Source organism: Wasmannia auropunctata, unplaced genomic scaffold (genome assembly GCF_000956235.1).
Source record: "Wasmannia auropunctata unplaced genomic scaffold, wasmannia.A_1.0 LD335974.1, whole genome shotgun sequence".
Taxonomy (NCBI): domain Eukaryota; kingdom Metazoa; phylum Arthropoda; class Insecta; order Hymenoptera; family Formicidae; genus Wasmannia; species Wasmannia auropunctata.
In genome coordinates, this window is record NW_012026916.1 from 208,526 (window position 1) to 229,694 (window position 21,169).

General features: G+C 37.9%; 2 protein-coding genes across 4 annotated transcripts in view; both read left to right on the forward strand.

The window, feature by feature from the left end:
* The window catches only part of LOC105454816 (trafficking kinesin-binding protein milt), a 51,656-nt gene that overhangs the window by 18,180 nt on the left and 12,307 nt on the right, over positions 1-21,169 (forward strand). The window contains exon 1 of one of the 3 annotated variants that reach the window (XM_011697709.1): positions 17,638-17,919. The exons of 1 other annotated variant lie outside the window; for it this stretch is intronic. The gene's annotated coding sequence lies outside the window, so the exon portion shown is untranslated. Of the gene's footprint in view, positions 1-17,637; positions 17,920-20,554; positions 20,942-21,169 lie in introns of those variants that run through there. One more of the 3 variants, XM_011697711.1, reaches the window with a different exon arrangement.
* On the forward strand, positions 12,397-20,949 carry LOC105454840 (selenide, water dikinase-like). The gene is made up of 4 exons (XM_011697749.1): positions 12,397-12,718; positions 13,139-13,750; positions 14,108-14,481; positions 20,550-20,949. The coding sequence occupies exons 1-4, from the start codon at positions 12,473-12,475 to the stop codon at positions 20,947-20,949; spliced, it is 1,632 nt and encodes a 543-aa protein (XP_011696051.1). The 5' UTR covers positions 12,397-12,472.

The following is a 21,169-nucleotide window of genomic DNA, read 5'->3' on the forward strand; positions in this document are numbered from 1 at the left end:
CTCTTTAACAGTCACTTTACTTTAGCAGTGTTGGCGGGAAATATGACAGCAGTCTTTTAGAAAACACTTGAATGGGATCAAAACTGTACTAGAACTGCGATGGAATAGTCAGAACTGTTAAAAATCGAGCAGCATATCACATATATGCATCCATGCGTACCATTATCGGGCGATAAAAATTATTAAAAAAAAATCTAACAATGTTTATCGCCAGAACTCTTTAGAAAACACTTGAATGGGATCAGAACTGTACTAGAACTGCGATGGAATAATCAGAACTCTCAAAAATCGAGCAGCATATTACATATATGTATCCATACATACCATTTTCGGACATTTTTTTGGTTTATTAGCCAGAACTATTAATATAATGAATTGAAATGATAGAACTCTTTAAATACTTGTATTTTATAGCTCATACTTTCGAAATTCAGTGAGATGCTGGATGATGAAATGTGAAGTTAGCATCTCATTTTTTAAAACGGTGTTTTTTGACGTAATTCGACAGAACTATTGCTAAAACTTATCAAGAACTGTAGAACTATAGTGTATGCGAGCAGAACTGTAGTCATTTTGTGCGATGCCAAAAAATGATATGCTAACTTCACAGACACCTTTTACATAGCATTTTTTTTCAATAATAGGAGAAAATAAATTTCGAGTTCTTTAATTATGGAAACAGTTAATCTTCTTCGAATCTTAGACCATATAAGAAAGAAGAGATGATAATGATCTTACAAAACTGAGCTATTTAGTAGAAATGTAATTGCCTCGGAGATAACACTCTTCTGCTTTTAATTTTACTTTTAATTAAAAAAAAAATGATATCTTATTCACGGATTGTCGTATGACTCATATATTTAATTATTGATTGTATTTACACATATTTATTGACTCTAATTGATATTCGCGAATTTAATGACATGGCCACGAACATCTTTTTTCAATTACGTATCAAAATTTCCAGCTAGCGTTGTGAAAAATTATTTATAATGTTTTCCACAATTTTTTATAATTTTAAGATATAGTCTTATTCCTCGGATTTTGAAATTGAAAAAGAATTGTTCAATTACGTTAACTTTAACCAAAGATATTAAAGTTTTATTTAGGTACACTAAACCCGCAAATACCGTTAAGGAAATTTTGGAACGATTACTGATTAGAGTTAAGTATCATAAAGTTTTGTTAATTAATATATATATAATAATATACAAAATTACTATAGAAAATTTAGTTTAAAAATTTTACAAATTATTCACACAAATGCATTGCAAGATCTGTTTAGAAATATTTCACGTGAAATATTTAGATATAAGCGTATTACTAGCTTTCACTAGTTTTATATACTAACCAATAGTAATGATATCTTACGAGTAAGAATGCCATTTAGCACCTTAGGAATTGAAGTTATCTGTTAGATCATTCCGCAAAGAGCATTGCTTTCTCAAGGAACATCTCTCGGCGTTCTCGCAGCATATCTTGAAAATGTCGGACGACCCACCAACGTTTCATATTCGCTTGTTTACTCTCGACAATCGGGCAATTCGATAAAGCATTCGATTCGCATTCTCTTTACCAGGCACGAAATATCAAAGGATTATTGACTATCACGAAAAAAATTAATCCTGACTCCGGGACGTCTTACATAACAACTACTTAGTTGAAAATGACAACACGTCATTATTATTTTTGAGATTAGAGTGTCAAGAAAATATCGGTTAAAATATTTCTAAATATGTAAATAAAAAATGGTTAATATATATGTATAATGTTTAAAACTGTATAATGTTTTAAAGTAAAAAAATACATAGAGTGCTGCAATTATAATTAGAATAGAATATCTAAATACGTAAATAGAAAATGGCTACTACATATACCTATATCTATGTATATATAAAATATATATAGATAGACATATTACATATACATATCTGAATACATTAGATTATTTGAAAAGTTCGTATAGGAATTTTAAGATTATATAAATTGGTACACGATTTACTAATATTTAAATGTATCTTTATTCAATAATATGTATATTAATATTTTTTTGCTTTTGGCCATTTTATGGGAAGCTTTATTACTTCATTCTAAAACTTTATTTCATCGTTATTAAAAACTGAAAATCTGCTCGAACAGTCTTTGACATTGAAATCTTCACGCTTAAATCACTCGAGCAAACTACTTTTGTATGATACTTTCGCATCCTCTCCATAAACAGCAAATTTATTTTTTGCTACTTCAAAATTGTACGAACCCGCGACATGCGCAGCGAAATCGATGTTCATATATATCTATTCGATATATTTTATAAAATAATTTATATAAAACTTATATTTAAAATATTTTATAAAACTATTTTATCGAATCTATTGCGAATATTATTTTATTGAATATATTTAATTCAATATATATTTTATTTGAATATATTTTGCAAGAATTTTTTATTGTATTTGCTCGCTTCTGACATCACAATCTAAGATAATAATGAGAGAACAGGAGCCTTAATGAGTTTGCTCGTGCAAACTCGCTGCTGTAATATGACGTTGAAGCATCTTCTTGCAGAGTACGCAAAACATGAACTTGATATAAAACATGAACTGTTTGCATGAGCTGCAATATCATTTTTTAAAAATTCCTACGAATTTTTCGAATAATCTCGAACAATTTATATATATATATATATATATATGTAGAAAACATTATGAAAATTAATATTGGGGATCTCGAGAGTAAATAATTAAAGACGATATGTCGCGAAATGGTCACTGCAACGACACGACATCCTTGATCTAATTTTTCTCGCGTCACGTCATGTCAGGTCGCCGTTTTCCCTGCATTGCGCAGACATTTAAGTACTCGTACTTTTAATACATATATATACGTTTCAGGAAGTTTTCAGGACATAGTTTTTTACTGATTGATTTTAACAATGTTAAATTAACGATCTGAAATCGAAACTTTTCGAAAGTTTCTCGAGATTTTTTAATACAAATTTATGATTCTATATTTATATTTCATTTTAACAATAATTATATTATGTATCTGACTCTGTAAATTTACATTGTTTACAAAGAACTTTCTAAACAATGTAAACTTTCAGTTTTATTGAATACTGAACATTTATTCAATAAATGTCAATATTCAATAAATTTTTTATGAGATTATTGATGTTTTAATGTATGAATTTAGGTTCTTATATATAGAAGTGCTTATTTAAAAAGAGTATGTATGTTCTAATTCTCTATATAAATTCATATATGTATTAAAGTATCAGTGACACCGTGTGCATATCAATAATTTCACATATTCATGTGGGACTCCTATAAAAAAAAACTCTATCATTGTTTACAACTCGTTGCAGTCTAACCATTTTTTCACAAATGAGAGAAATATTTTATCTTTAATTTCATCTGATCGGCAAACATGAATAAAAATATTAGTTGGAGGAATTCATAGAGATTCCGAAAATACAGCTAGTCGACTATAATCGTAGATTCGAATGGTTGAAAAGGCTTACTTATGCAATAGATTGTCGCAACGCATTACGTCGAGTCTGACTTGTCGTAAAACCGCAAAGTGTTAATTTCATATTTCCAGCATCGACATCGAAGCGCAGCGCGCGTCCCGAGCGTGACATGCGCAATCTTCTTATCGCCCAGCTTTTATCGAGGACTGTCGCATCGGGCGATTATTAACAAGAGCGACTTCCTCATTATCGAGCTTTCCTCGCTCGCTGTCTCTCTGGAGCGGCGTTCAACGCACTCGCGCCGCTTGCGCGCAGGCAGAAGCGGCAAAGCGCGGTCCTGCTCTGTCTGCCAATCACGTGGCGCAGCCACTTCAAAACGAGCGCTCGTCTCCCTCGCCGGTCGGTCGGCCGTCTCGCGCCACGCTGCGCGCACGGCGCGCCGCTCAGACCTCAGTCGGCTCAGTCACGCTCGTGCAGCCGCGACATTCGTCTCGCGTTCTGTGTCGCGCTTATCCGCCGCGCGCTCGTTGCCCGCTCGCGCCACGCGTTCACGCCCGCTCTCGCGAGGTTAAAGCGCGCGGCGGTCCCCCTCCCCCGTGAGCTTTCGCGAGCACGTGAAGACGTTCAGCGTAATCGAGAAGTGCCGCTTCCTTCAGTTTCGGTCCACGGTACGTAACGTCGAGCATGCGCCAGGACCGCGCTCCGGAGCAGTCGCCGCCGCCCGTTTCCGGATTCTGCGAGATTTTTCTCGAGCGACGAGGAAACGTATCACCTCCTTTGCGCGACCTTTGCTCGGCGCATACTCGCATACTCGTTGACATCGCGACATTGATGTGCTTCAATGCGAATGACTTTCCGAGATTTTCCGTGTCGGAGCTAAGCTCGATCGTAACTACCCGGCACGCCTATGTTAGGTCGGAAAGCAGTCGGAAGTTGGCCGTGAATCGAACCCGCACTCTTCTCAGCTGTCCCGTGTATACGTGTCTCGAAAACGAATTATCGCTCTTGGGTCGAGTACGAGCTCGCTGTGCGATAATCGAAGCGAAAGAAACATCACGAAGTGTTGACCAAGTCCGGTTTGATCGTGCGCGCGAGAAAGAAATATGATGAATATTAATAATATTCGCCACGTGCGAATGCTTAATATTTCTTCATTTTATGTAACGTTCTCCAAGTTTTTTTGCAGATTTTTGCCGTGCAATCGACAAATGTTTTATTTCCGATATAGAGAATTTATTAGAGAGTTTATTGCTATATAAACTTTCACGTGTTACCAAATTCATTTTGTGCAACATCAATGTTTTTTTTTTGTTTTCTTTAATGATTGTCATATATACGGGTATATTGAAATGCGGGCAATTATCGAAAATAATCGATTTCCGTAGAAAGCGATTCTCTTACTTTTTATGTAATTTATGTAATGTTTCTTTACACGAAAAGTTTAGATCGAATTTATTTTTGCGTGCGTTATAATCTGCAAGGGACGAGTCCACTGATTGTAGGATAATGACCTTTGCGGTAGACTCTGAAAATACGAAAGGGGGAAGACGACGCTCTTTCACTCCGCGATGCAGTTCTCCGTGAAGTAAGCACTATTTCTGTCCCGTCTTTCCCGCGCGGCCTTGAAAATCTCACAGGGGATGACCTAACTCAACCCCTCTGTACAACTCGCTCCTTCCGAGGGAGTTGCGCCGAATTCGTGCGCGGAGCACTCGGCGGCTTGGAGACGCGATTTTCGATTTTCTATTTTTTTTTTTCCTTTTTCTGGACGACAGCGCTTATTAATAGAACGCAATTGATCCGCTCGCGTAAAGCAGCCGTTAGATGTTAGATAGCATTCCGCTCGCATCGGCGATCACGCGAAAAATTAAGCATTTTTACCGTTATACGAGAAATTGTTCTTTTTTTTCTCGTTGCTTCTTGCCGGGCGCAACGCGTAATTAACGTTGCCCGTTAATTCGCGATTAATGTCGATACCGTTCGTGTTCGACGTCGCGAATGGTAATATTGTCGCAAAGCAATCGAATGAATACTTCCTATACTAAAAAAAAAAATCTTAATTTTCAATCTTTCTGATTCAATCGGAATCCAAATATAATTAAATATCGCCTCATAGCACTCTGAGAGAAATGTATTTGGTATTTATTATAATTGTACGGTAAAATAATTATGATTAGGAGTTTCATTACAGTTATTGCTATAATGTTAGTAATAATTATGATTATTGTCTTATTAACAAATATATAGTTGACATCGAAACTAGTAAATTATAGTCAAATTACATATTGCTACCATTTTTTTCCTCTAAGCGTGCGTTTAAATTGAAATTTATTTGATGCGTTTGTGTAAAGATCGATCTAAATATTTCTAAATCGAAATATTCTTATCTTTCCTGTTTCTATTTTGAGATTTTATTTTTGAACGTCAATCTGTGAATATATTCTGAAAATTGAAATTGTTTTAAGATTGAAACAATCGCGTTATTTGTGATAAACATAAAATAAAAAATGAAATCGAAAGAATCGAATATAATTTCCTTCGTGATAAAATGTTACATCGATCGAGGTAGTTGATTGTGCTAACAATCGTCAGTCGAAGAAGCTGTATATTTACACTTTCATTATCACCGTTGTCACGCGTATTGGAAAGACGGTATTGCGTATTATTACGATTCGTTGTACTTCAAAAAGATTACTCGTATCAAAAAATACTCGTTATATTATCTAAATTTTGATTTTATAAATCTTTATAAAATCATTTAAATTCCTTTATATTTATTTGTGGCGTCAACTGTCTTTTCGTCAAGTGTCTTTCAATCTGTCGCAATTCTATATCAACATATAGGGTACTAGTTCTGGAATTCTAAAAATAAAAATTCATATTTTTATCCAAAAAGGTATCACAATCGATAACGTATTTAATACTTATAATTAATCGTGAAAATATTTTACGGATAATTTAATTCAATTTCAGTACTATTTTATATTTTTTAATTTTAATCGAATATAAAATATTGAAAATTATCAACAATTAGACCTCTAGGTCTAATTGCGGATCAGATTATTCGCGAAACATGTTCAGTTTTAATTGAGCATGATGATTTTTTCCACATGAAATCTAATGCTATTTACTCCCGTTTTAAACGTCACCTTTTATAAAAGTCATAAGGCAAATTCTTTATATCTAGATATTAAACTTCGAATTTTTAAAGACACACCTGAATTGACGTCTCACGTTTTATTACTTAATAACATCAATAAAATGTGCAGCGTTATTGCTAACAAACAAGAAAAAATTATCGATTGATAAAGCTAACATAAATTCTAAAGAGTCTTGTGATATGTGCCATTTTATGAAAAATAAAATGATAACTAAATTTAATAAATATAAATTATCCGGAACTAGTGCCCGATCCACATCTAATGCCCTTATACCCTGCGGTTTTTTAAGCATTTGAATTAGCGCACGATTCGATTATTCAGTAAATCATTTTGCGAATTCTCATAAATTCCTTTAAATTATAAAAATTGTATGATTCATACTTAATCCACTAGATTAGATTAAATCGACAACAAAATATTTTCGCTCATTTGTGGGAAAGACAATAATTTGATTCGCATAAGATCGATGTACAGTTAGGTTATATAAGCTCAGCTTATTCTTTCTATCGTAATCGATATAATTGTAATTATCTACATTGTTTTCTCTATCAGAAAGCTGAGCGATGTATCGGGAAATGCTCCACCGTTTAACTTTTACTTGGCGCACATCGCGTTACGCGCGCGCTTAGTCAGAACGTTTTTGTTGCGAGATATCCCGCGAGTACTTATCGTTGTTTACCCAGTTTTCAAGTTCTGAGAGATTATTGTAATCGACAATTCAATCGTTCGCGATCTGCATCTTCTGAACGAAGATTCTGGTGTATGATAAACGTATGCGCGATAAAAATCAGCCAGATGTACGTTCTTTGTTCACGTCCCCACATGTATTATATTATACCTTCTGCAATTATTCTTTTGTAACTTCTTTCCGATGCTCCACTTTAATGTCTGTACAAATACTCATTCGGTCTGTCAGTTGACTTTATTTCTCGGATATCGTCGGACTACATCGTTCAAAACTATCTTTAGAATGCCGTTGAACTATACCGTTGACCTGTGATGTTAAATCGTTCAGACACACTTTACCAGAAGAGGTAGAGAATAAATTTTCCCCGTGCACGAATATCCTATCCATATGTAAGTTTTTCTATCGGACGGAACGATCGCCAGTCTTCTTTTCGTCCTCCGCATTTTTTTTTAACTTATCGCGCAAATTGTTGCTCGAGCAATTATTGCAACACAATGAGATGCGACGATAACGATTAGTGTTAATATTAATAGCGTTAGGTATATCGTTTGCGATAATCGGTCCCGTTCGTCTACGACGATCGCGACGAAACGCGCGAGGTACATCCGACAAAAGTTTCAACCTGGCGATGGCAACGACTTTTTTTTACGTTGTTATACTTTTACTTTAATCGCCGGTGATACACGCTTGCTCCCGTGTAAGTATAATTTCGATCGGTGCAGCCTCGAAAGCGGATTCGCGAAAAGCATTCGCCTTCCCCCTTCGCACCCTCTTCGCCGCTATCCCTGAATTTCGTGGCGTCGCGTAGTGAAATCGCTTCGAAAACGATTTTATCCACCGAAAACTGACTCGCGCGTGTCCGCCTTCGAGCGGCGAAAGCGCCGAGACGGGACGATTTCGTCGATTTAGGGCGATCGATCTCCCAAAGCCGAAAATTATTGCGCGAAAGGAGATCACCCGATATCGTTCATTACCGTGTACGCGCTCGGTCAAATGTAATACTTATTTCTCTTTGCAATTGTAGCTTTCAAGTACATCCGTTTTCGCTGCTAATGCCCGGAACCTCTTTACTTTCACGAATATTAACGAGATCTTTCCAATCGCGGATCGTTTTATATGGGTTACATCATGCAATTATTCGATACTTTCCGAAAGAAACACGTAAATTATCTCGATTATTATGTTGGAAGCTACTCACATCAATCGTATTTACGTGAAGACTGTGCAGACAAATGCTTTCCTCAGTAATCTAAAATAATTTAAATCTAACGAAAAGGAGAATAGAAAATAAAGAATAATTTTAAAAACAGCGTGGCACGCTCATATACGCTTCGAGCTAATGTAATCATTTGTCAAAGACCGTTAAGCTAACCCAAATGAACCTTAATACATTACGCACGACTTGCAGCGACTCGAGATAACTCCGATTACTCCTATAGCGCGATGCTCCGATTCGATAACCCGAGGTTTGTTTCATTCTACGTTCGCCGTGCACCTACAGTGCACCTACACGGCCAAGAGAACCTTTCTTTCTCACCTACTTCGGTAGACGATTTGCAATAACGCCGCGAACTATAGGTATGTACAACACTCGCGTGCATAGCGCGACCGGCAATGTATTATTTAATAAAAAATGAAATTCGATATACAGGGTGTCCCATATATAGGGTGTTTCAAAATTCGCGAATCAAAATATTATAGCAAGAAAGTCTTTGAAAAATTAAATAAAAAAGTTATTTGTAAATTTTTATTTTAAGCAGTAGTTTTTGAGATATAAGAGTTTAAATTTAGCCAATTATAAATTAGTATTCGCGTGAAGTGCGCGACCACTAACACTATCGACGTGTTCACGAACATGTTTCCGTTTAATCGTAATCTATAATTGGCTAAATTTAAACTCTTATATCTCAAAAACTATACTGCTTAAATAAAAATTAACAAATAACTTTTTTACTTAATTTTTCAAAGACTTTCTTGCTTTGATATTTTGATTCGCGAATTTCGGGACACCCTGTATAAATTGCATTAATGGGCGAATTCTTAATTCGTGAACCGACGTCTTCGCTGCCGCGTATCCTTTGGGTAGGGGCCTCTCGCGAATTGTAAGATACTGTTCGTTTTCTCACGACCAACTTCCAAGCGACCAAATTAGATTTGTAAATAACGACTAGTTGCTCATGTTACTTATTAAGCGAATTCCTAATCCGTTCTCATTAATCCCTATAAATCGAGCAAGTATTCAGTCTTATCGCATTGTGGTGCGCCGCGTATCTCAAACGTTAAACTTATGTAACATTAGATTTTTCGAGTATTATTTTATTAATTAATAATACGAAAAAAGAATATAAAGAATTTCACGTCTCTTACGTGAAATTGTTGCGATAAAAACGTATGTTTTACTAATAAAAAATCTTATATATTTTCTAAATATTTAACAATAGCAATTTATCTAAACAGTTGATAAATTCTTATTTTTTACATTTCCTTTTTAGAATACTTTGCTTTTTCTTACTACGCTCATGGAACTTAGAACGTATTTCTTTTAATTTTTGATTTCCCGGAAAGAGAAAGAACTGACATTCGCACCATAAATCGTTGCATTTCCGATTCGCGATCGAGTTGAGCGAGTACCGGCGGTGCCACCGATTAAAAAGTGCAATGGTGTTTAACAGTTTAATGAAGAAAGTGCAATTTACGATATACATATATAGGTTTTTTAGACTCCAGGATAAGTTTTTACATGTCGTTGCGAGATAAAAACTGCTTTCTCGATACATAAATAATACACATTTGGACATTTGTATAGAACAACATGATAACAAATATCGAACAATAAGCGGAAGTTCTTCAGAAAAAAAAAAGATTTTGTATCACATTCAAGGAATGCGTGCCAAACTAGTAATTAATTGACAACGTTGTCCGAAACAAAGAATCTGCAAACGATAGTGTAAAATACAAAACTTTCGATTTGAGAAAAACGACGATTGAAGAAACTGAGCGATTGCACCTGTGGTTTTTATATAAATATATTTATAACAATAATGTCGTGACGACATTATATATAAAGACAGTGGACTAACGGAGTGGAAAAATATCCAAGTCGCAAGGTCAAGATGCACAATTGAGAAAACTCCCATTTCGTATTAAGTTGCTCGCGCGAGCTTTGCAGTCCCCCAAATCTCGTGGGACAGGGACATGTCAAGGTCATGAACAGCTCGACTCCCCTCCGCGCGAACAGCGACGCATCCCCGAGTCCTCTGCACTCGCCTGTTTATCTGCAAGATGAAGCTATCCCGTCGACCTCGAGAGAGAGGGGCGCCAATTCTACCACCCGCATGTTCAATAGCCTCGCGCTGGACGTTTCGTACGCCGGTCTTGGCGCGACCGGGAGCGATCTCGTTGATTCCGGTAGCAAACGTACGGTACTGAACAACCCTCCGTTGCAAGAGAATGCATCTGATTTGCCGCAATTCTGGGAGGACATCGGGGTGGTCGAGTATCTCGAGAGGAGGCTCAGCGCGCCCGACGAGAGCACGCCGGAGGAACGCGTCGCGACGCTCCGGGAGGTCCTCGCCGAGAGGACGGACATCCACGAGGGAGACGGTAATCTCTCGGACTTCCTCTTTCACGTGGCGCGTACCAAGCACGGCAAGGTCTACATAAGGGTTATCCGGACTATGCTGTTGAATAGAGGTAAATTCTAATTCTAATTCAGATCGTGCCAGTTGCAGTCCATTGATTGCGTTCGACTTTTTTAATGCTCGACGTATATCACAATATTTTATCGAGGTATTCTAGCGTATTCGAATCTTTGGAAATTTCTAGCTTACTATATCCCCGATATTTTTCGGTGACATTGATATAAAAAAAAAACTGATATATTTCCAGAAAAGCGTTCTTATTCCTGTCAAGGATACGCTGTAGCGTCTCACGACAGGATATACTTATCGATAAAATAAAATTGGCGCGAGACGTTACCGTGTCTCTTGATGTATGTATATACATACATGTATTTTTATACGTGACGCACACACAGGCTACCGTTTTGTCATATTAGTTCATATAATATTAAATTTATTACATAACATCTAAAAAGGGAAGCATTTGCTATTAATATGATTCTATATTCTATTTATGAGTTAAATATAAAACTAACAGATATAGAAATAAAAAATATAATATTGAACTGTACATTAGATATCAAATTAAATTTTAATATAGTTTTAAGAAGATTATATATGTATATACATATTTTATATATATATATATATATATATATATATATATATAAATTATATGAAACTATTAATCAGATAAATATAAACGTAAATTGAATTATTTATTAATCTTAAATATACTAACTAACCCTTCTTAAAAAATATAAAATCCTATTAAGAGTAGTCTGATTAAAAAATGAAATTATTTTTCTTCTTTTTAAATCGAAAATTTTTGAGGAAATTTTTTTGCGACACACCTTGTATGCATCAAATAACATTCCGTATTGTATGTTCGGCGAAGTCATCGATGAGATATTAAATAAAGACGACTGGCCAAAGGCAAATTTTCGTGGCTGTCAAGTGGGCTCGGAGGTAAAAAATGATGACATTACCATTTTAGTTGTACCGAAGATAACAATTCACTATTTTATCGATAGTGAAAAATTCATTATACATATATTATTTTTTAATTTTCGCAACATTTTTCAATTTGCTGTATGAATACACGTATTTTTTAATTTTCACAACGTTTGCTGTACGTATATGTGTATATGTACAGCAAACGTTGCAAAAATTGAAAAATAACATGTAAAGTTTTTACTGTCTATAATAAAATAGTGATTTGGTCCTTTGACTATATATTTTATATAGTCATAGATTTGGTCACGAAAACAATCGTGTTTCCTCAGTACAGCCAAAGTGGTTGGTAATGTCATCGTTCTTCAATTATTCTCGGGCCCACTTGACAATCACTAAAATTTTCCTTTGATCGGTCCATCTTTAATAATATCTCGTCGGTGGCGAAGTCAACGGCGCTCAACGGCGCTTTTCCACTATTTTTTCGACCTGATCGTTATTCTATTGTTTTCTGGCGTGACGACTCGCGCATTCACGTAGTGAATCTCGCATATTCGCGATATTATCAAGTCCACCTAGTATGTCGGAGATAACGCAAACCGTGACGAAAAGCCCGAAAAGAGACGGCGAGGTTGGTCGTACCATTAGTACTTATCTGGAACTCCTCGACGTTCTCTGCGACAACGTACAGATTCCTTTCGATCCTGAGAGCCACGGACTCCCCGCGGATTTCCAATTAACGAAATTCGGCGATCCGCTGAGAAAGAGCTTGCAATTGAAACAACAGGAGAGACAGTTGCTACTTGATCTCTTTCATGGAAAAGAGGTGATTTTTTCGTATGATTTAAAAGAAAGATACAACAGAAGAGGCTAAAAATTATCTAGGCGCCAAATAATTCTGTCAATTGTCATCTTTTTTCATGATAATATTTCTTTATAAAAAAAATTATACGTTCTTTATGTGGATGCACTCAATGAGTATTTTACCTATCAAAAAATTTTTTATAGGTATCATTCGTCAAAGTATTTATAATTCTATATAATTCTCAATGACAAGAAAAATTTTTTGACTCGAATTATTTTACTATTCTTGCAATTTGACAATTATAAGTTGTATTTATTTCTATTCGCTACATTGTACTATATTTAACGAAATATCATACAAGTGATGTAACAAAAGGATATACAGATCGTTACATTCCTCGCCTTCCATAAAAGTTCCGCAATCTTCACTTTATACACGCAGGATGAAAAAACGAATTCTGACATGCCAATGTGCATCGACGAGGACACTCGCGTGACAAGGTTGGACGAAATCGGCGGCATGATGCTGGTAGAGACGTTCAACGTTATTCCCGCCGTCGTCGATGATCCTTATGTGATGGGCAAAATTGCTTACGCCGTTGCCCTCGGTGGCATTTGTTCAATGGGCCTCGCCAGATGTTCCAGCACCAGGATGATCCTGGGCATTTCCAACGTTATGAAAGATGAGGAGAGGAAGACGGTGACGTCCAGGACGTTACAGGGCTACATAGACGCGGCGAAGGCGGCGGGCACGTCCGTCAAGGACTGTCAAGTCTTCCAAAATCCGTGGTGTTTATTCGGCGGAACCGCCACGGTGGTGTGCTACCCTTACGAGATAGTCCAGCCGGTATATGCTACCATCGGTGATGTCATAGTGCTGACGAAGCCTCTCGGCACAACAATGGCCCTCACTATATCGGAATGGATGCAGCAGCCTGAGAAGAAGAGCAAGCTAATGCTGACCATCACCGAGGAGAGCATCGAGAGAGCTCGTTCCCGAGCCGTCGACTCTATGATCAGGACCAATCAAGTCGCCGCTATGCTCATGCGAAAGGTTCGCTATCTCAAAGTTTAGTTTAGTTGTTTCGACGGGTGAGGAAATTTTTGTTAAATCGTATAGTACGCAAGACATAAGCGTCTTATCTAATTGACACAGGACTTCTTATGCTGAATAATTATTGAATTCTGTTACGAGTTTTTTAACAAAAAAAAAATCACGCGAAACAACCACGGAAATCAGTTAGATTAATTATAAGCATTATTCATGATTTACCAATGTATCACTGCCTACGATTAATCAAAATTAATATCCGATCGTCGAGTATTACGCGATTATTGCTTCATCCTTGATCTTAGCGGCGTGAAGGTAAACCGTCTGGGAATGTAATTCATTAATCAATCCTTGAATCAGTATAACGCTCACGCCGCGTGTGAGGTGGGGCCTTACGGTGTCCTGGGCCACGCGGATCTCCTGGCGCGACGGCAGAAGAACGACGTGGGCTTCACAATCCACAATATGCCGGTGATCGCGAGGATGTGCGCGACCGCGAGGATTACGGGGAGCATGTTGCCGCTGCTGCAGGGCGAGATGCCGGAGGTATCGGGAGGGCTGCTGGTGGTGTTGCCGCGAGAACAAGCGGCCGCTTATTGCAAGGCCCTGGAGAAGATCGAGCACAGGCAGGCGTGGATCATCGGGATCGTCGAGAAAGGCAATCGCACGGCGCGCGTGATTGAGAGGCCACGAGTAATCGAGGTGCCTGCTAAGGATAACGGTGTCTCTCTGTGGTAAAACGACTGAAGGATATCGTCGCAGGATATCGCTCGTTAAGAATGAAAGGCCGAGGAGGAGACCCCCCACGTGATTACAGACAATTTTAACGGCGCTTCATGCGACGCCACTCTAAAGCTTTACGGGGACAGATATGTTTTCTAGTTTTATTTGACACATAGATTAACTTTAAAATACAGTATACAGATTAACTTTAAAATAATACGTTTCATAGACTGATAAATTGATCCAATCATTATGTTAGTAGGATTTTTAAGATACCTCTTTTTCTTTTCCAAGATTTTAATATGTACTTAGAACATAAAGAATATATAGTTTGCAGCCGATAGAATTTTGTTAAATATATTTTCAAATCTTTTGGACATACGAAAATGACCTTTATATTTATTCACGGACAATGAAAGCAGATGACAATTTGGCAGAAGACGCCTTTTTGCGGAAATGGAGCTTACTAAAATTACAATGGTTTCAATCGCTGCGTATTAGCGCATATTATGCAATTATTTCAATTATGTCAATTAAGTCGCGGTGAAACTCGACCGGATCGCATCAACGATGTTTTACATCGCGGCTAATAGAGAGGTGCAGCTAACAAAAGTTTACAGTTAACAAAGCATTATCATATCTTCACGCTTCACCTTTCCGGTTCTCTGGTCATGGGAAGTCCGTGAACTCGTATCGTACATTTATGTGCCCGTATATCTTTTCATCTTTTCTCACAATTAATTTCTTACATGACATTTTGCACGCGAGTGGTGTAGTGCGAGTTCCTTGACACCTGTCGCTTGGCATCTTAATTGCGTGTGATCTTGCGTAGCCAAGAAGTTGGTTTATCTTTTTTTTTTGCCGCCGGGATATCTAAGTACCTCTTTAAAACGATTTCACCTGATTTGAGACACTTCTATAACAATATGTGCCTTTAATAGAAACGTAAAAGTGTGATCTCGAGCATCAGAAAGTTGATTTTATCGCGAAGATTTATTAATGCAGAATGACATTTACAAATATCTTCCCTCTAATTTGGCCACAAAGTGCCAACATAAAGAGTCTTCGTGCAAGTCTTTGCAGATTTAGTTGTGCAGTTACTCTTTTCCTGAGTCTCATAATTCTCTTATCGCAATGTCATTACTCATTAATACCAGGTAATCTTTCTCTTCTCATTTGCCATCTTAGAATGAGCTAATCCTCGTGGAAACAGCAGTTAAATCAATGTAATGGAAAAATTAATCTTCCCGGCAAGGAAACTCGCTGGTTTTCTCACGCTGGAAAGTCGTTTGACGACGAAGTTAATACAAAAAAGGAGAAAAAAACCACGTGTTCGCGTGACATTTTCCTCTCACCCGTGGTACACGTAAGCCAGAGGGATACACATCTTATAGATCCGATTGCAACGTTATTTTAACTTCAAGCGAAACTCAAAACTTTTTCTATTTCTCTTTAAAATTTCGAGGGAGAAAGTTTCAAATCTTACTTAAAATCAAAATAACATTAGTGCAGCAATCGGACCTTATCCGCACGTACGACCGTCTGCGAAAACGCGTCCTCGCGGTGACCTCGAACTGTCAGTGTCAGCGCACCTCTAAAGAAATGTAACTAAATGCGCTCCGCGCGCAAAATTATTCGACACGCTCGAGCGAGCGATCGGATTCGCGCGACTTCCAAGGAGAGCCCGGCGTCGCGTCGGCCGTGAAAACGCGAATTTTCATGGTGTGTTATCCCGTTGATGCAGGTGGGAGGCGTCACTTCCTCGCGCCACTTCCAGGTGTGCGTTTTACGCGCGCTCACAACTTCCGGCGACAGAGAGAGATCGAGTGAGAGGGAGGGGGGGGGGGGCAATTTTGCGAGATTCGTGCGGGACAAGACGTCGCGCACAATGGATGGCATTATCGATCCCGATCCGATCCGACACGTAGCGGCGCGCTAATGCGTAACGTTATTCTTCTTGTTTCTCATAATTCGAGTCCACGTGTATAATACAGTATTCGTTTCTCGAGAGACGTGACTCATCGACATTCGCGAGACACGATGACGATCGTTGAAATTCGGCAGAAGCTATCTTTATATTCATTTGTCTACTGTCAGCTCGATGACAGGTATTTATTTTTACCGGCGTATCACACACACACACACACACACACACACAATACGGCTGTAAACGATACGATAAATATCTGGACAAACCGTTGAATCGGTTTCGTTTATTCGTGGAAAGGTCAGATTGTCACGCAGCGCCGCGTTGCTTTCTAAGTGCAGCTTCCCTTTAATCGCCACTGATCGCGGCGACTCCGTTTTCCCTCTTGTTACATTTATCTGGTTTAATAATAAATCTACTTTAAATCTACAATTTGAGTCAGAATAAACTTTTGTGCTTATAATTTTATATTCCGTGTTTTACAGAAAAAACAACTGAAGAATATAAAATAATAAAAATAATAGTATTCATATGAAAGCAAAAATGCTAGAAAATGGTATTTGAAGGGGTAAGGAGGCCATCAGCAATAATGCTGTTTACAAGCAAATCGTTAATTAATATAACAGTAAAACAATAGTGATAATTTACATTATGTATATAAAATATATGTTTAAAGTACAAACATACATCAAAATACATGATACAAAAGAATATGAATAAAAAACGCATCGGATTTCCATCTTGAAATCTGATACGAATTAGAAATCGTCTAAAGCTTTACTCAAGACTAAAAGTAATATAATTTTTTAAATTACATTTTAATCGATTTTGTACGTTTTCTTAAGATATATATTCTTAGAATTGCAATTTAAAGTACTCATACCCGTAAAATGTAAAAGAAAGGAGGATAGAAATTATGAATTGCGTTTCTTTTTGTAATCGTAAAGTTCACGTTTACAAAACCGAGAATGTGACGAGGCGAGGCTATTAAACGGGAGGCGTTCGGAGGTTGTTAATTAAGCTTGGAGCAATGCGCCAAGGTCGCGGGAGGGGGGGGGATGCAACGGGGGTGTTGGGTGGCGGTTTCCTTTATAGTTAGCGGGGTTGGGCGCGCGCATTCGGCCCGTTCCCGTTCCGCAACGTCCGCGGCGCGTTTCCGTTCCACACGTTCCGTCCGGCGGCACGCACGGAACCGTCGGAACCGACGGCTCTTAAGATGGCGCATCGATCCTATCGCGTGACGTCTCGTCAGCTGCGATATCTCGTGCGCGCACGGGTCGACGTCGCGAAGCGTCGCGAGGGAATCCTTGTCGCCGATCAGGATCGGCGCGATCGCGCGTATACGCGCGGAAAACGGGAACGATGCGCCGCGACGACGTCGCGAAGCCACGACGCGTGCCAGCGCTAGGGTGAATCTCGAAACGTGACGTGACGTCACGGCACAAGCTCTGCCGGCTTCGCCCTTCTCCCTCGGCCCCGCCTCGCTTCGCCTCGCCACTGCGACGGAATAACCCGTTGAATGGTAAATATCGCCACGACAATAATTGCACGCACAATTGAGTCGGCATGAGTTTATACGATCTGCCCCGGACGGCGAATCGCGACGATCGACGTGCGAGGGTTTTTAGGGTCGCACGTCGCGACCAGGCTAGACGTTTCGTCGTATCTTTCTCTCTCTCTATTCTCATTGCCACTTCGTTCCTTTCTCTCTTTAGCTTTAGCATCGCGAATACGACGTGCTCGAGTTGTCCAAACGCTCTTTAATAATTTATCATTTTTTCGATTCTTGATTGAATATACATATTTTAAGGAAAAAAGTTGCAGTTTAATGGAAATTATGTACTTGCGATATAAATATTATTCATTTATTTCCACACACGATTTTTAGTACGTTTAACATTCATTTTAATATGCTTGGATATATAATTAATCATTTTTTATTTTTTATCTGCTATCGAATGTGTTAAAATATTCTTCGGTAGTTTATTTAATTTTATTACTTTGTGCTCTTGTTTATGATATTACAGACATTTAAAAAATTGCTGTATTGCGTTCCCAAGTACAGTTCCTTTGTCAATTGCTGTCAGTCCTCGAATGTAAGTCTGAAAATGACAGTAGTGTTCATCATAAATTTGCGTAATTCCGATAAGACGGCCTCGAATTAACGTCTCGTGATTACGTTAAACGCTCATTTCGTCTGTCGCGCACAGAAACAATTCAAGGCCACCGAGTAACTCTTAGTTCAATATATCATATGATATATTAAGCATCTCTAACAATTTTGCGGCTTTGTTATTGGTCTTAACACAAGTGTATAACGTTTGTTGACGAATCCGCTTTGTTGGGCCGTTAAATGAAAATTAATTAACAGAATGTGACTAACACGATTATATTTTCTCACTATGTTTGAAAACGTTTGACATTTATTTCACATTTTCCTAAATTTAATATCTACTTTTATCTTCGGCTAATCTGCGTGAATTATGTAACAAAATATAAAATGTATTCTATTTGAAAAATAGAAGCAAATTTGTTCGCTTTGAAAAAGCTCGGATGTGTTTCGCTGCAGTTAAAATAAACAAATGCGGTAAACAGCGCGCGCAAAAGTCGCGTATTGAAGCAGTCGTTTGCATTGCAAACTGCAGAAATGGGACAAAACGACGAGTGGCATTGATAACAAAAGCGCAGGTTTCATAATTCTGATTATTTTGCAGTGGGTGGTGTGCGTTCGTGTCGCAAAAAGCAGGAAACTCGAAATGATACTGATTACGACGCGGCAATCATTAAGAGCTCTGTACCGTGCTGGATCTTTTTTCTTGATCTTAAACGCGCTCACGTGACATAGTGAGAAAAATAACGTGACAAAGTCTAACTACAAACAAGTCTATGGAATAAAGATTAATGAATTTCTTAAAAACATACATACGAAATACTTTTTTATAAAACCACGTATGTCTGGGTCCTCTTTTTGATCTTTATTACGTATGATTACATAATGCATTACCTAAAGGACATCGTCGTTCAAAATAAGTGTCTTTTGACTCAATTATATAATATGACATATGCAATATTTTTTAAAATTATATGAAGCTTTGCAGATTCGCGATTATCTGCTGCAGATACTTATGCAAGCGCGGGACGAAGAAAATCAATAATTACCCGCTCATCCTTCCCGTAAGGTGCTGCACACTACGAGCGTAGTGCAATCTCACAGCTCGTTTTATGTTCTTTGCAAGATATTTTTATTGAATTTTTTTTAATAATTCAGTAAGAAATAAAGGGATTATATAAAACGAGGATTGTTGATATAAGATAGATGAAGTAAAAATAAATTATAATTATATAGGTATATATTATAATTATATAGGTACTATAATTATATATATATTATAAATTATACAATTTATTATTTCAATTTATTATTTCAAGTTTATCTGATATATATTTAATTATTCGCTTTATTTATATGATAATTACAATGGAAACAAAGTATTGAGAGATCTGTACATAGGAAATTACGCAAATTAGAGGCATTAGCAAAATTTTGAGGTATACCGTTAATGTACCTTTAAAAAAAATGATAAAACTGGAAATTGACAGAAAATATTGCATTATTGATTAGTTAATTGGCAAAGTCAACAGAGATTAAAATCGTTACGCAAGAACAAATATGAAAAGGAAAGCATACGCGGGAAATGATAACAAAAGGCGCTTATCGATCACGGTTAACAACTAAAGATTATGGGTGATAGAGACGTTAATTTGAATTCCGTCACGCGGAATGTGTTTATTATTTCGAAGTCATTTGAATTTGAATACAAACGGAACGGAACAATTTCTCTTTATTACTTTCATTTTTATAATAATTATACATATAAATTTTTTTTTTGATTTGTTATATAATAATCATTTTGTCATAAGATTAAATAAGTTACGTATATATATACATATATATATATATACACACACATACATTCAATTTGGATGCAGATGACAGGCAAATGACAGCAGTCAAATGACAATCGGTTACTTACCACGCACTTGATCATTTCTCTCTCTCTCTCTCTCTCTCTCTCTCTTTCTCTCTCTCCCCCCGCGCGAATCACCATACAATCGCGAAAGCGCGTCGGCATGAAAGACTATTTACGACAGCTCTTGGTGTCGGAACCGGTCCACGGACCCCTTGTATACCCTGGAGGAGGAAACCGCGGCTCGCGAAGAGAGGACGCCGACGCCGGACGTCGTGGAGCCGGAGGAGACCGGTCACGACCACGACGATCCGCAGGAGGATGATCCTTACGAGTACGACGATGACATCAGGCCGCCGGCGACCTCCGGCGAGCGTCGCGACATCGACACCGACGACGACGACGACGATGGGTGCCTGTCCTTGTTCGAGGCGGCGAATTATCTCGTCTCGGGTTCCTCGGTGCCGACAACGAAAGTCAGTGCACCCTGCTGGGGATGCAAGGGCTGCGCCGTCGAGGGCTTGCCGTTGTTCCTCCTCGGCTCGCCGGCGGAGGCATCCTGCACGTGCACCTCCTGTCAGTAACCCCCGTTTTGTTGTCCTGTCGATGTGTCGTTTGCGTTCGCACTGCGTCAGAATTACGGCGTTAAAATCGGCGTTAAATACGGCATTAAATACAGCGTCCTTTCCTGTGTCGATATTAGCGGACATTACGACGTTAAACAAAAAAATCAGTTATATAATGGAAATTGACAAATTTTTTTTTTATAGAATCGATTTTTCTTCTTGATTTCTTTATAGTTTT